The following is a 14,593-nucleotide window of genomic DNA, read 5'->3' as shown; positions in this document are numbered from 1 at the left end:
CGATCAAGACAACAGTTTTATTCACGAGAGGAAGCCGAAGAGCGTCAAAGAGACAGAAGAAGGAATGACAAGGAGACACAGAGGCGGCAGAAAAGGGTGATAATTCACTAACAGCTATCCCCGCAACACCCACACAAATTTGCTAATCGAATATCACTTAAAAGCACTTCAAAACTTCCTGAAAAGAACATGAATCATAAACATTAGGTATCATAACTATCATAAGTACACCAACTGCCACCACTGACTGCACTTAGTACGCAATCATGGAGTGCAAGCCATCCAACTCTCTGTCCCAATTCCTGTGCTGGGCAATGGCATAGAAGAACTCTCCCAAGAACCCAGCAGCGCCCTTGGCAATCTTGACGGCATCTGTGAAGCTCTCAGGCTTAACCTTCTTGAGCGTCACAACACCATAGCTTTCATGAACCTCCGCCTCGCTGCTGACTGTGACCTGAGGCAGAGCAATCGCCTTGGCAACGAGGTCAACCGCCTCGCCGGTAGCACCAATGGCCTTGAGATGACCAAACGCCTCACGGATCCAGTGCAGAGCACGGCCGTTCTTGGAGAGCGTCTCAGCAGCCTTGGCGCCGCCGGGGATGAAGATGGCGTCCACCATGGTCGAACGGAAGCCCTCGAGGTGGTGGTGGGGCTGGACGGTCGAGCCATTGGCAGCAGTGACCTTGGAACGGCGGGGGCCGATAACAAGAGGGATGGCCTGGTTGGCAGAAATAGCGGCATAGGCAGCGTCATAAGCGACGTTATCGTAGCCATCGGCGATGATGATGGCAACACGGCGGGACTTGATGGTTGGGGTCGCAGGCGGGAACTCGGTCTGGCTGAGGTTGATGGTCTTCCTGCCGTGGTTAGGGTGGTTGGTGGTAGTGGGAGCCTCGCCGCCAACCATTTCGGCAATGGTCTGAGCAAGACCAAGATCGATGTCGGCCAGACGCTGAACCATGCGGCCGTAGACAACAGGATCCTCGCAGTGGTCGAGCTCGAAGCCAAAAGCGTTGATCATGTGCTGCTTCTCAATTGGCGACATCGAGTTGTAGAAGAGCTGGGCCTGGCTGAAGTGCTCCTTAAACTTGGCGCTGCGGGCGCGGGCCTTGATACCGGCGACCTTCTGGGCGTACTCGAGGTAACCGCCTTCCTTGAGGGAGGCGGGAGGGCAGGCGTCGAAACGGTTGGGGTAGTAGTTGACGGTGCCGCGGGAGATGGTGTGGCGCATGGCACCATCACGGTTAAAGTTCATGACAGGGCACACAGGGCGGTTGATGGGCAGCTCCTGGAAGTTGACACCAAGACGGGAGATCTGGGTGTCAAAGTAGGAAAAGTTACGGCCCTGGAGAAGAGGGTCGTCCGAGAAGCCAATACCGTTGACGACGTGGCTGGTGCAGAAGGCGATCTGCTCGGTCTGGGGGAAGAACTCGTCCGGGTTGCGGTTAAGCTCCATCTCACCAATGTAACGGACGGGAACGAGGTCCTCGGGCCAGATCTTGGTGGCATCGAGGATGTCAAAGTCGAACTTGTGCTCGTCCTCCTCGGCAATAGCCTGGATACCAAACTTCCACTTGGGGTAGGCACCGTTCTCGATAGCCTCCCAAAGATCCTTGCGGTGGAAATCGGGATCCTGACCAGCCAGCTTCAAGGCCTCATCCCAAACGAGGGAGTGGACACCGAGCTCGGGAGTCCAGTGGAACTTGACAAAGTGACGCTTGCCCTGGGCGTTGATGAGAGTGTAGGTGTTGACACCGAAACCCTGCATCATGCGGAGGGAACGGGGAATGGCGCGATCACTCATGGCCCAGGTGAACATGTGAGTGGCCTCGGTGTGGTTGAACTGGAAATCCCAAAAGTTGTTGTGGGCGCTCTGGGCCTGGGGCACCTCGTTGTGGGGCTCGGGCTTGCCAGCGTGGATGACATCGGGGAACTTGATGGCATCCTGGATGAAGAAGACGGGGATATTGTTGCCGACCAGATCCCAGTTGCCCTCCTCTGTGTAGAACTTGACGGCGAAACCACGGACATCACGGACCGTGTCGGCACTGCCTCGACTGCCGAGAACGGTAGAGAAGCGCACAAAGACGGGAGTCTCGCGCGAAGTATCGGTAAGGACAGGGGCCATTGTGAGGTCGGAGGCGCTCTCGTAGACCTTGAACTTGCCAAAGGCACCGCTGCCACGGGCGTGGACTACTCGCTCTGGGATTCTCTCGTGGTCGAAGCGCATGATCTGAAAGAATGTTGTTAGCCGCGATACGGGCAGAAAAGTGTTAGTAGGATGGGATACGTACCCTTTCACGGGCAAAGGGGTCCTCGAGCAACGAAGGACCAATCTTGTCGTCGCTGACGATCCTCAGCCAGTCGTCGGCCGTGGTCTGCTTGACACCATAGTCGGTGGTGAGGCGGGCACTCTTATCGGTCTCCTTGAACTCGTTCTTGAGATCGTCCACCTTCTTGCTGCTGGGGGCACTGGTGAGGGCCTCCTTGGCCTTTTGGCCGGCCTGGCTGATGATGTTGGACATGGTGGGATTTGACTGCTGGAGAATGTGTTCTGTGGGTGGTTCTGCTGCAGGATCTAGGGGAGGATAATGCAACGCGAGTCGTTGCATGAAATTATTACGGAAAGGGCAAAGTAAGACGAGTAAGGAGGAGGAGAAGGACGAGACAGAGATGGATGAACTGGGAAAATATGAGGATTCCTATTTCTAAAGAATCAGATGAAAGAGCGACTGCTTCCCAAATGTCAGGTTATACTTGCACATGTTTACCTATGCATGACGTCAAAGAACAAACAACATTGTCAGTGCATTTTCCGCTTCACACAGATTGATTGACTGTGATGGCTCATCGATTCCAACCTACTAATCCAGTCCCCTTCATAGGTTGTGCGCATGACTGTTCAAGATTCCCAAGCCAGCCAGGAACGGACATTTGTCGGAAAACCTCGATCGATAGTTTGCCTTGTGTTGCCTTCCTGTGATTTGGGAGATTGTTCAATGATCGAGATCTCACTCTGTACCCTGCAGTGTCAAGGAAAAGGAGGAAAGAACATGGGAAAGCACAAGGACAAAGTGGGGCAGTGTGATCGGAAAGGGAATGGCACCTACAGCGAGTCAAAGTTGGTGATGTCATTGCGAAGAAATGGGAGTGGGGTTGAGCCGGCACTTTCCAATCACGGCTTTTCTGATTATTGCTTGAACCGGCAGTTGCCAGAGATTGTACCTTGGGGGAAAAGGAAAAGGCGGAATAGTTCCATGCTGATCGCCTGCAAAAATAGGCAACAGTCACGGGTCCTGAAGTTGATGGTTTCCCGCGGATTCCCATTGTCCCATTCAAGGAGAGACGCCATCGATGTTGTGAGGGTGGGTGGATGCCCCTGGCTTACAAGTATTGAATAAGTTGCTAACACAAGAAGGTGCAAGGTTATATATCACTCTGTTAGCGTCGCTGCCTTTATCTTATCGGTAGTAGTTGCTCGTCGGGTGGTCATAGCTCCTTGAGCTTTCTCTTCCTGTTCTGCATCATGCGTGTTTTGTGTTCTGCGACTACTTTGCCACACTGCCGGTACTTATCACAGCCCCATTCCAGCACAGCCATTGAGTGATCTTCATCCTTCGACTTGGATATTCGCTTCTTTCGTTCCGTGTCAAATTTGAATATCTGGCGGGATTCTCCAACCGGCCAACCATTTCAAACACACACACAAGTCAACATGCCCATATTACTTACTGACTTTGCCTGTGCCCTGGCTACCGGCTGCCCCAATCGTCTGGTCCAGTCGGTGGCTGTCGCTGTTCCCACTGTCTCACTGAAGAGGAAGCAGGTTGGTATCCTGTTTACATAAATTGAAGTTTCGTCAAGCGATGATATTTCCTTCTGGGTGTCTTCAACCATCACTTTGCAACTCTTTGATGTTATCCCCATTTCCTTTTTGGTGTGGTGTGGTCTGGCCGATGCAGTTGGTCCTGTTGTCTTTGAGCTAACAGAGCTCAGCCTCAAGCTGCCCTGTGCGCGGTGCTGTATGTAACAACATTGCAGCAAGGCTTCTGTTACTGACAAGCTTCCCGCATCAAGAATGGTCTAGAACACCAACACCACCATCTCTTCTCTCTCCTTTCCCGAGACATTTTCTGCCTTGATGCAGCTGGGAGTTGAGACAACCATACCCGAAACTCTGTACTCAATGAGCAGAATGGAATACCTGCCTAGAGGGCGTTTTTGGGTCCCTTGATAGCAGCACTTCCAAGTAGAAGATGTCAAGACGCCCCTCCACATGGACCACCATCCCTACTGCGTAGAGCATCAGCTTAACCAAGGTCGTTATCCTCCAAGTCCCCTTACCCTGCAACAGACAGAGTTTAATGTACCTGTGCGTCTACCCATAGCGTGGACCCGGCCCCATATCCACCTGGAAGAGGGACCAAAGCCACCTCTGCCTGCGGAGGACTTGAGACGATGGACGGGCTACATGTGAGGTTGCGGCACAGAGAAAACCCCGAGGGAGCAAGTGTGCCTCTTGGATGCCTCTCTGGACAATGGCCTCCCAAGCGCCTTTTGATGAGGTATCTCGACTTGGAGCGAGGAAGAGGCTCATGTCGTCAACGTCGAAAGGCGATTGTGACAAAGAAAAGATATTGGAACATGGCCGACAAACAAAGTCATTCTCGGGCATGCAGGTCGACCCACACCGTCCGACACCTATCATTCGCAGACACATGGACGCTACTACTGCATGGTGGCCCACTGGTTGATGTCCTGCATGTTAGGCTGTGTTTATATGCTAGGTTCCCTGTCGTCAATCCGCCACTGCACTCGGCGACGTTATAGAGGCAACAATACGCCATAGGGTACGGTGGTGCCCTCACTGCCCTGTTATGCTTTGTTTTGAAGTTGGTAGCCATACTACGCCAGACCCGGCCAATGGGATAGCCGTCGCAAACAACAAGCACACATTTTATAACAAGCGAAACCCCCGACATCCATCAAGAGGAACGTTGCTTGCTTGCCCACCAAGGCTCCCTTGGCTTGGCCCCATCAAACCCCACTCTCCGCTTAGGTATCCCACATCACGCCCGGGCCAGTCACCCAATTCCTAGACTGTCATTCCTTCACTCGCTTCATCCAAACCGGTCGTCAGCGCCCAACTCCGGCGCCTCATCCCGGCCAGACAACACAATCGACATTTGACAGAGCAATTAGACTATGCCTTCAGACGCCTCCGACACGAACCGGCGGCCCTCGGCCAAGAGGTGGTCGACCACCGAGAGTCTGCGCCGCGGCAGAGGCCCTCCGACATGCCGCGTCCCTCAGTGCAGAGACACGGCAGTGCCCATTGCTGGAGCCTTTGATAACGAGATCCTGCTCTCACTCTACTGTAAACGACGTATGTGAAGTATTGCCTATCTGTCTTGGCTTCATCTCATACTGACAAGCGCCACTATAGACACATGCCGGTGGGAATATCCGCCCTACGACAGGAGCTGTTGCCCCGACCCTGTAACGTCAGGCCAAGACTTGTGTGATCACCGTAGGAGCCTCACCACACTTGCTCTGTTGCCATCATGATCACGTTCTGGGCTGACCATCCCTAGACGAACAACTTCTATCATGCGCATGCACTACGGAACCGTGTCTGCAAAAGAGGGATTACGAGGAAGTTGCCGACAGTGTCGACCCAACGGCCCCTTGGTTTTGTTCTACTCATCGATGCGGCCAGGATAGGTGCGATAAGGAAGGTACCGGGAGTGACCAACACAATCGCCGATGCGACATGCACAAGCGATGCGATGTACCCGACTGCATGTCACCACCAGACGTTCAAAACGACAGCTTCTACTGCAAGAGACACACGTGCAGAAGCGCCCACTGCCCCAACGTCGCCAAGAAGAACAACCTTTGCACGGAGCATCAGCGATGTGTGCGCGAAGGGTGCAACCAACCTCGATATTGGCCCGACACTGGACTCGATGACCTGGATGCGCCGCCATTGTGTGAAACACACTTCAAACAGAAAGCTCGATGTGCAAACCCAGATTGCATGCGACCAAAGGAAAATGGGCAAGGCCGGTACTGTTCCGAGCACGAGTGTAAGTCCGGGGGGTGCCCAGAGGAGAGAGACAGCTCTGGAAGTCCTTATTGCCGGAAACGTAAGACATCTTACCGACCAAGTGTCGTGAGCATTAGCTAACCAAGTTGTTAGATCGCTGTAGGATAGACGGCTGTCCTAACCCTCTTGTCAATGGCTCAAGCACCGGCACTGGTCTTTTCTGCCCGCAACATACCTGCAAGGTCCCGTCATGTCAGCGAAGCATCGCCACGACCAACTCTTCTCACTGCGAGATTCACTCATGCAGCAAGCCAGACTGCCCCAATCCCGCCGACATCATCAGCAGCTCAAAAGCCTCCGCAAAGCCAGTCCCACCACTCTGCAAGCTTCACAAATGCAAGATTGCCTCCTGTTCCGAGGAAGCGATACCCATCTCCGATACCACAGCAGGCTACTGCCATGCCAAACACGAATGTATTGAGGACGCCTGCCAGAAAGGCCGATTATATGACGACCAAGGAACACCCTTTGAGCGATGCGCCGATCATGAACGGCAACGGTGGAAAGATGCGGGGAGGAGAGACGCTGAAGAGGCGATGGAGGCGGAGGATGCCGCCAGGAAGAAGAACGAGTTGAAGAAGGACAGGCAACACGCCGAAGAGAAGGACGCATTGAAAGATGAGATCAGGCAGTTGAGGGAGATCATACACGGACCAGAGGGTATCGAGACTTTCAGGCACGAGCTGGAGGATTTGAGGGCCGAGACCGCCCGATTGCGCGCAGAGAACGAGGGACTACGAGCAGCCCATGACGCGCACCAAGCGCGGTTACGCAAAGGACGAAGACCCTCCATGGCAGCTACCAGCCCCGGATTCTACCCCAACGGCATCCCGACTACGACTCCCGGACCAGGAGAATATCTTCCGTTCAGGCCACCGGACGGCCATCCCCTCGCAGGTCCAGGCCCCATGCCCATACCTGGCATGAACGGAAGCAAGCCAGGGAGGGAATCTCCCGTCAGCCGCAGCTTTCGTGGTAGTAACGTATGGGACACATCCCGGGACTCTCTCCTTTCACATCAGATGTACGAAGATCACGAGTACCCCTACTACTCGGAAGAAGACAGAGGCGGAACACCAACAGACATCTCGTTCGACCACAACAGCGAGCTTGATCCCACGCAACAACCTCAACGGGGCCGTATCCGAGATGTCCCCGTGGACTGGCGAGACTCGCCCACGCCCGGACGCGAGCCGCGTGGTAGAGAGGCCAGAGAGATGAGGGATAAGTCGAGAGGCAGAGTCAGAGGCGGCACCACCGACACGATCAAGGAAGGTGAAGTGGTCGTAGAAAGTCCAAGGGACAAGAGCAAGGCGAGGCGGACAAAGAGCAAACACCGGACAAGCGGGGGGTATGGGGCTTATGATGCCATGAGGAGACGGAGCGGTGCGGGTTTGAGCCACCAATGGCATGGGGATGCCACGCAAGTATCACAACCACCCCCGTTGTCATCAAGGAAGTCAAAGACGTTTGGAACGGGCAAGCCGAGGCCTGTGAGTATGGCAGGGAGTGTACCTGATGGGTTGTATGCTGGAGGAGGATATGCTGGACATGCTGCCCCGGGACATATGGGGTATTGGGGGCCGCGGGGACATGGGGATTATTATGATAGTGAGGAATGAGATGGGAGGTGAGATCACGGTAGAGGTAGATTGGATAGAATGGATGTGCGGCAGTCAGTTCTTCAGTTCTTTCTGACTCGCCTCAATACTCGCTTGGTCCTACAGCACTACCATTGTGCATGATTTGAATGAAGGAATCTTCCGTCGCCCATCGTTCCTCCCGGTACCCATGATGACTTCTACCCACTTTCAGTCCTGCGCTGCGCCTCCAATCGCACTTTTCTCACTTGAATGCAATTGTGTTCGCCTCCAATGCCAACTGCACCTTCCATGCTATCCTAACATCCAGCGCACAAGCCCTTTCGAGCACCGGTTCGAGGTGATCATGAATCTCAGTTCTCTGAAAGTGAAACTGTTCAGCCACTCTGTGTCATCGTTTGCTTTCAAGGTTCCTTCCGGTCTTCAGACGCCCCCCATCTCCTCTCCGGCACCACGCAACTAGAGCTACTCTCGCTTCGCCGTACCACCACCGTGGAGATCCGTCACCTTGTTTGACAATTAAGATCCTCCATCGCGAGTTCACCGCCGACGAGGACTTTTCCATGGCAGGACACTAACTCCGAGTGCCGAGGTCCAAGTCCGACTCCAATTAACTTACCAACAGAGTCGATCACCCGCCCGCATCAAGTCGAGTCAAGTAGCAGAACGCAAAGCTGTATGCCCTTCAATCCCGTCCAGCACAACAAAAGAGATACCCGCTCGTACGAAGGATTGGATGTTCTCCCAGTTCGGTACCTAGAGAGCATTCCACAATATCCATACTCCAAACATATCTTACAACAAGCGCCACTACATCTCCATCTCGCAATCCGACCCCGCATCACCACGCCCTCGTATACAGGTATGTACATTCCTACTTCTACTGCTTTCTGATCTCCTTCGTTGATCTGTGTCCGAGTCCATGATGACTGTGTCCCACCATCTCGCTCGGTTGGGTCCATATGGACCTGGACCAGTTGAGCTATCTGCTTTTTTTGACGTCATTTAGCACAGAGCCGTCGTGGACAATTGAAGGGTAGGGGGTTGGAAGAACGGAAAGAACGGGAAAGACTCACCCTCACTTGGTCCTGGACTTGCTCGCCCGGCACTTGATTCCGCACTGAGGGTTGTTGAGCTCCATGTTGGTTCCTCTTGGTGTTGTTGTTGTTGTTGTGGCTGTCCTCCTGCTGATGCTGCTGCTGCTGCCGCCGCCGCAACTGCTTGAGCGGCGACATAGCTTTGTATTTGACTTTGCGGATGCGGTTGTGGTTGTAGTTGTAGTTGTTGTCCTCTTGCTGTCCTTGTGGTTGTCGTTGAACTCCTTCTTGACCTTCCACTGTGATGTCCTTGTGCTTCTCCCATGACTACCTCGCCTTGCCCTCCTCCTCCTCCTCCTCCTCCTCCAACTTGCGTTCCCGCCTGTGGCCCTTGTTGATTCTGACTCTGACTGTGACCAGCAGAAGTAGAAGAAGCGGAAGTAACCATCAAATAATTCAACCTCCTCCCTACATCCCCCCGGCCTTTATCCAGTTTTACCTGCACCATCCCCCCTGTGCCTCTTCCTTCTATCCCCTCCCCCTCCCCAATTTGATTCCCATTCCCATCCCCCCTCCCATTCTGTATCCCATTCCCATCCCCCCTATTCCCTCCCCCTTTTTGTATCCCCCCCTCACGGACCGCAAGCTGCCCCCTCCTAACCCCCTCCACAAACCCCCTCACATCCTCCGCCCGAACCCACTCCACGTCCCCAACCAACTGCTTCGCAGTACTCGAAATACTAAACAGCTGCAGCTCCACTTCATTCATCTTGGCCACCTCCTCCCGTAAGCGCGGGTACATCTTCATGCACTCGGCCAAATCGTTGCATTTGTCCAGCAAGCTATACCGCAACTCGTGGTCGGAGCTGAACAGGACAGCGGCGTGTGCAAGTCGTTTCCAGATTCGTTGGCGCGCTTTGAGGGCGTCGAGCTCGGCGGATAAAGAGGCGATTAGTTGGTTGGTTTGCGAGTAAGGGGGGAAGAGGGTGGTGAGGAGCGTGGTGGCTGCGTGGGCGGTTGCGGTGCGGTCTGTACCAGAGGTACTAGTAGATTGTTGGGATTGGGTTGAGGGGACATGGAGGTTGGGGTGGTGGGTCATGTTGTTGAGGCTGGTGTTTGAGTTGGAAGGGTTGGTGCTGGTGATGGTGGTGGTGGTGGTGGTGCTGCTGCTGTTGGGGGCCGAGCCCGAGCCGGGGAAGGACAGGGAAGGAGAGGGGATGCTGCCGGGGGGAGTCGGAGGCGCGGAACAATTGGAGTTAGAGTCGGGGTTGTTGTTGTTGTAGCTGTGGTAGCCGCCATGGCGGGGGCCGTGTGGAGGGGGGGACATGTTTCAGTTGTTGTTGGTTTTCGTTGAGGTTGATGTCGTGGTATTGTGTGATGAGGTCAAGTTGTTGGGGGTCGAGGTTGTCGGAAGACTGGAAAATGAATTGTTAGTTTGGCAAGGAAGGGGAAAGGGGACGACGCGTGGGACTTGCCAGATGTGTTATGTTTCCTAGCCAAGTACAATCCAAGGCGTGTTTTCAATCAGTTGTAGTTGCTCTTTGAATGTTGGTTGGCAAAATCGGTCGAGAAATCGAAGGTCGACATCAACAAGACCCGTGGATGGCCCGGAACTGAACGGTATAAAAGCCGAATCTTCCCTTATGTGCCGGCAGGTTACCCGCAGAGAAATCTACCCCCTTCAAAACTGTAAATTGTGCATCGGCACAAGATTTGGAGAAAGCAGGGAAGAAAAAAGTCGGTTACAACCAACGATGGCGATCCTGGAGAGTGGAAGCCTTGTCCATGGTCGTTCGACCTTCCATCTACGAACATGCAAATCGCCAGATTAACGATGCAACTTGGGTTGGGGGCCAGGCCGCACGGCTCGCAGACGGACATTTCGGGTCCAGACCTGCGTCCAGTCCAGTTCATCTCCAGTCTATGTACATACCACATAGTACATATCCACTCCCCTAGGTACCCTACCTGTTACCTTACCTATAGTGCCCGCCCTATAAGTCCGTATTACCCTAATCCGGGAACGATTTCGCGGGAATCGCAAATAGGGCCGCCGGGGGACATGGGTTCATACGCTAGATGGATGGATTGCGGGACCCATCTTGCTTGGTTGCACAAGCAAGGTTATGATCTTCTTGGGGATGTCGATTCTCTCCTTTTTCTTCTTTTTTTTTCCTTTCTTTTTCTTCTTCTTTTTCTTGCCCCCCACCCTGATTACCTTACTTGTATGGTTGCAGCAGCCAAGCCCTCCGACTTCTACCAAGCCCTGTTTTGTTGTTGGAAAGTCTGCTAGAAGAAGCTCGGATATGCCCCATTTGATGACGGTCAATCAATGTTAACGTCACATCAGAGAAGACGAGAAGAAAATTTACACTTTGCTCGCAGCGGGTCGAGGAGATGGGACAGTCGATTTGCAGGGCAGGACAGGGTAGGGCAGGCGAGGCAGGGTAGACGAACCGATCGAGCGCTCACTCGCTCGTAACAGTGGAGACACTTGGTTGTATTGTATGTAAAGCGGCGGCAGGCGCCAAATTCGTAACCAAGGCCGTTCTGCGGTGCGGATCCTGTCGTTCAGTGTGTGTCGTCGTATCGAGCTGTTCCTGGTCCTCAGAGCTCAGAGAGAGAGAAAGGGACGAAAAGAAAAGAAAAAAAGGAGCAGCTCAATGATCCACTTGTTGGATTCGTCTCCAGACTGTCGGGTCTTTTTGGGTCTTTTGATTCGATGGATGGGCCGGGATGCAACCCTTGGAGACATGGAGAATCCGAGCTAGTGTAGGGGGAGGAGGGCTTAGGGGGAGACACTATGCGCGAAGCAGCTGCACAAGTGAGAACGGTGGGCGGTCGATCGTGTGGATGGATGGATTTGATGGATGCTGGGACGCTACTATGTACACCAGCCAACCGCATGACTAGGTATACGACTCAAGGGCGTCCAAGGCTTTCATCGCTGAGTTTTTTTTTTTTTTTTGTGCATTCTTAATTTCCTGGCTTCCACTTGGCATCTGAAAGTTCTGGGTTCATCCAGTCCAATCTTTCGTCGTCGTCGGTTCTCGGATGTGCTTCTTTCTCGGCCTGGCTCGCCTATTTCGCCTATCCCCTTTTACCGTAAGAACTGTACGATGGCGAGAACACGGTGACCGATAATGGTGACAGTAGTATAGGGAGACAGTCAGGGCTCATGTACCACCTTCTTAATCCGCTAAAACCGGTGAGGCGCAAGCCGCGGAAAGCTGATGGGCACGCAGTCTAGCCGAGCCAGTGGAATAATCATCCGCATTTGCAATCCTCCCCTCCAACCTCCACTTTGTCCAGAGTCCGACTGACCTTTCGACTGGGGCAAATGGAGCAATGGAGGGGCTGCTGACAATTCTCGAAATTCTCCATTTTCATGCAAAGTCTGCACGTGCATTCACTGTCGAGACCGAATAGGGAAGACTCACTCCACAATCACATTCCAGAGAACGCCATTGTTCCTCGGCTATCCATATTTCCTGATGACCCCCTGGACGTTACGCGACCCAACTCGCCCAGGGCCTGCATGGGGGGCGCGCTCCATGGGGGGCAACCAAACCGTAGCCTCGCAGACCCGCGGAAGCGGACGGAATGGCCCGTTCCAAGGAAAGTGCTTCTGCTAGTGTATCGCCGATGGTGGTACGGTGGAGGGTGTATCCGCACCAGTGTTCACTTGATTGACCGGTTGAGTGCCGCCGGACGGGGCCGTATGTAAGGTAAGCTGGGGATGGAAATAGCACCGGGCTGAGAACTGGGCACAGGTGCTGACGGGGTTAATTGCTGGTCCCTGACAGGTGAGAGACTCCGAACCCCGGGAAATGGAAGGAAAAAAAAACGACCCAGCACTTCCAAGAGTCGAAGGGGTAGCGAATCATGTGGGTCCAACCGATGTAACCCTTGTCGTGTCGTGGAGCCTGATAAAGCCGAGAGCAGCTGGAATGAGCAGAAGGAGGATAGGTATGGAACAGAAGAAAGAAGGGAACAGGTTGCTGTGTTCTGAAAAGTGTCTAGCCAAGGCACAAGTGTGAAGATGAAATATGAGAAAGCGGAAAAAAGGAAGCGATGATGTGTCTGGTTGGAGAAACGCGTGATACCTCGTGCATGCGAGATATATGTCTAGCACAAGCCGAGTGTGTCTCATCTTGTTGGGTCCTCGTTTGTTAATAACAGATGCAGTCGAACCAGAACAACAGGGGGTACCTTGGTGAAGGTGGTGTGAGTGCCTGTATCTTTGTGTGCCTTGTCTATGATGGATATCAACCGAAAGAAGGAGCAAGGGGAAATTCTAGATTACATGCTGGCCGTCGTCAAAGAAAAATAAAACCCGCAAGGAGAGGCTCACCAACAAGATCAGCGGCGGTTCTCCGGTTCGTCCTAGCCGGGCAGTGCAAATCTTGATGATGCCGGTTGGCTGGCTGTTGGCATCCAATATGCAGGCGGGCTGCATTACTTGGCAACGGCAGCGGCGGCAACCGGGGCAGTGAGGGCCTTCTGGACAGCCTTCTCCTTGCCACCCCAGTAGTGCCAGTCGAGGTAGCGGTAACCCTGGGTGAGCTGGGCGCCGGCGTTGACAAAGTGGCAGCCGAAGAGGAGGTAGTTACGGGGGGTGACGGCAAGGGCGTAACGCATGAAGGTGAAGGCGTAGATGGTGAGGGCACCGGTCATCTGGCCAGAGATGCTGTAACGAATAGGGTCAGTGTCGGTGCCCGAAAAGAAAGAGAACAAACAGGGTCCATGTTGGGTACTTACAGCTCAGGGCTCTTCTGGGTGTCGAGGACGGCGGCTATGGGGATACCAAAGTTGGAGGCAGGACCCCAGAAGTCTAGATGAAGACGAGAAGGATCAGCCAGCGGTTACACAAAGTTGGCGAGCCCGCATTTCGCATGCAAGACAGCACCGCGGCCGGTTGGTAGAAGCAGTTGGATGAGATGTGACGGCCCCCATATGTGTGAAGGTCACGAACAGCGGCGGACCATGGATCGCCAATGGGATGTGTTTATTGGCGAGCAGTGGGAATTTTGCCGAGATGAGAGCAGTGAAAGTGGTGAGAGGTATGACCTCTAGGGTTCCATTCAAGACTTCATGATCATTGATGGACATGTGTTTGTGGTGACGATATGTTGTAGGGGAGTGAGTGTGGTGAGACTCGAGGTGAAGTGAGTGACAGCAAAAGAGTTCGTCCGATAATCGGGCATTGGGCAAGTTTTGCCAGGGAAACCATGGGCGACGGGACTCGTCAAATTAAGAAGAAGCGAGGACAAAGAGAGTAAGCAACGTACGGGTCGAGCACAGGTAGTTGGCCACAGGATTGCTCCTGATCTTGGCGTTGAGGGCCTTGACGACGGCAGCCATTTTGACGGTCGGGATCTGGAATGGAGGTTGAGGACGACGACGACGACGGTGGTGCTGCTGCTGACTCGGACGGTGTCGAGGCCTGAATTCGGAGCTGCTTCTTCTGTGGTGTGCTTAGTTTGGCCTTTGGCTGCTGCTGCTTGGAGATGTCAATTGTGGGGTCTCCAGCTGGTTTTTTGTTGGGGGATTTTCCGTGCGAGCTGCCAGCTGTGTCGAGCCGTCACTCTGATAACGGACCGGTGAATGCACGTGATGAGACAAGTATTTTGTACCTTTGGGACTTGGTTGTTTGCTTTTGCCCACTGAACCAAACATACATTTGACGCCACTGAATGGAAGCATTGAAACATGTACGTAGTGGTATCCTTTGTTCAATGGAAACAATCCTCCGGATCGGCGGGTTTTCGTCTGTTGAGCCGCATCGCCGCCTTGGTCGGGCGGCCAAAGCGGCTGTAACCATCGAAGGGTGTACAGCATAACAA

At 53.7% G+C, this 14,593-nt stretch overlaps 4 protein-coding genes across 5 annotated transcripts; 1 reads left to right on the top strand and 3 right to left on the bottom strand.

Annotated features, from left to right (window-relative positions):
* Positions 1 to 84: 84 nt before the first annotated feature.
* cat-1 (catalase-1) lies at positions 85 to 3,015 on the bottom strand. Its single transcript, XM_951141.3, has 2 exons — positions 2,295 to 3,015; positions 85 to 2,233 (listed from the first exon to the last, which is right to left on the bottom strand). The coding sequence occupies exons 1-2, from the start codon at positions 2,610 to 2,612 to the stop codon at positions 254 to 256; spliced, it is 2,298 nt and encodes a 765-aa protein (XP_956234.1). The 5' UTR covers positions 2,613 to 3,015; the 3' UTR covers positions 85 to 253.
* Positions 3,016 to 4,833: 1,818 nt separating this feature from the next.
* On the top strand, positions 4,834 to 7,827 carry NCU08792 (hypothetical protein). The gene is made up of 4 exons (XM_951142.3): positions 4,834 to 5,386; positions 5,447 to 5,530; positions 5,595 to 6,149; positions 6,203 to 7,827. The coding sequence occupies exons 1-4, from the start codon at positions 5,206 to 5,208 to the stop codon at positions 7,729 to 7,731; spliced, it is 2,349 nt and encodes a 782-aa protein (XP_956235.3). The 5' UTR covers positions 4,834 to 5,205; the 3' UTR covers positions 7,732 to 7,827.
* NCU08793 lies at positions 7,779 to 10,485 on the bottom strand. 2 transcript variants are annotated; one of them, XM_011395666.1, is made up of 3 exons: positions 10,223 to 10,485; positions 8,787 to 10,162; positions 7,779 to 8,699 (listed from the first exon to the last, which is right to left on the bottom strand). In XM_011395666.1, exons 2-3 carry the CDS (start codon positions 10,072 to 10,074, stop codon positions 8,521 to 8,523), a joined length of 1,467 nt encoding a protein of 488 aa, XP_011393968.1. In that variant the 5' UTR covers positions 10,075 to 10,162; positions 10,223 to 10,485; the 3' UTR covers positions 7,779 to 8,520. The 2 variants fall into 2 exon arrangements, with proteins under 2 accessions (XP_011393968.1, XP_011393969.1); XM_011395667.1 differs by having other exon boundaries at positions 7,779 to 8,696.
* A 572-nt stretch (positions 10,486 to 11,057) lies between these two features.
* On the bottom strand, positions 11,058 to 14,271 carry NCU08794 (UPF0041 domain-containing protein). Its single transcript, XM_951144.2, has 3 exons — positions 14,039 to 14,271; positions 13,509 to 13,581; positions 11,058 to 13,437 (listed from the first exon to the last, which is right to left on the bottom strand). Exons 1-3 carry the CDS (start codon positions 14,109 to 14,111, stop codon positions 13,206 to 13,208), a joined length of 378 nt encoding a protein of 125 aa, XP_956237.1. The 5' UTR covers positions 14,112 to 14,271; the 3' UTR covers positions 11,058 to 13,205.
* Positions 14,272 to 14,593: the final 322 nt, after the last annotated feature.

Source organism: Neurospora crassa, linkage group III, assembly GCF_000182925.2.
Source record: "Neurospora crassa OR74A linkage group III, whole genome shotgun sequence".
NCBI lineage: Eukaryota > Fungi > Ascomycota > Sordariomycetes > Sordariales > Sordariaceae > Neurospora > Neurospora crassa.
Note: the sequence above shows the minus strand (reverse complement) of the source record. Positions and strands in the feature narration are given on the sequence as shown.

Bases quoted from the DNA above. Each gene is read 5' to 3' on its own strand.
- cat-1 (XM_951141.3), bottom strand. From the start codon at position 2,612: ATGCAACGACTCGCGTTGCATTATCCTCCCCTAGATCCTGCAGCAGAA. The intron at 2,234-2,294 runs GTACGTATCCCA...ACATTCTTTCAG, and splicing joins ACCCCTTTGCCCGTGAAAGG to ATCATGCGCTTCGACCACGA.
- NCU08792 (XM_951142.3), top strand. From the start codon at position 5,206: ATGCCTTCAGACGCCTCCGACACGAACCGGCGGCCCTCGGCCAAGAGG. The intron at 5,387-5,446 runs GTATGTGAAGTA...GCGCCACTATAG, and splicing joins CTCACTCTACTGTAAACGAC to ACACATGCCGGTGGGAATAT. The intron at 6,150-6,202 runs GTAAGACATCTT...CCAAGTTGTTAG, and splicing joins AAGTCCTTATTGCCGGAAAC to ATCGCTGTAGGATAGACGGC.
- NCU08794 (XM_951144.2), bottom strand. From the start codon at position 14,111: ATGGCTGCCGTCGTCAAGGCCCTCAACGCCAAGATCAGGAGCAATCCT. The intron at 13,582-14,038 runs GTACGTTGCTTA...GTCTTCATCTAG, and splicing joins CAACTACCTGTGCTCGACCC to ACTTCTGGGGTCCTGCCTCC. The intron at 13,438-13,508 runs GTAAGTACCCAA...TATTCGTTACAG, and splicing joins ACCCAGAAGAGCCCTGAGCT to CATCTCTGGCCAGATGACCG.
- NCU08793 (XM_011395666.1), bottom strand. From the start codon at position 10,074: ATGTCCCCCCCTCCACACGGCCCCCGCCATGGCGGCTACCACAGCTAC. The intron at 8,700-8,786 runs GTGAGTCTTTCC...CGTCAAAAAAAG, and splicing joins AAGTCCAGGACCAAGTGAGG to CAGATAGCTCAACTGGTCCA.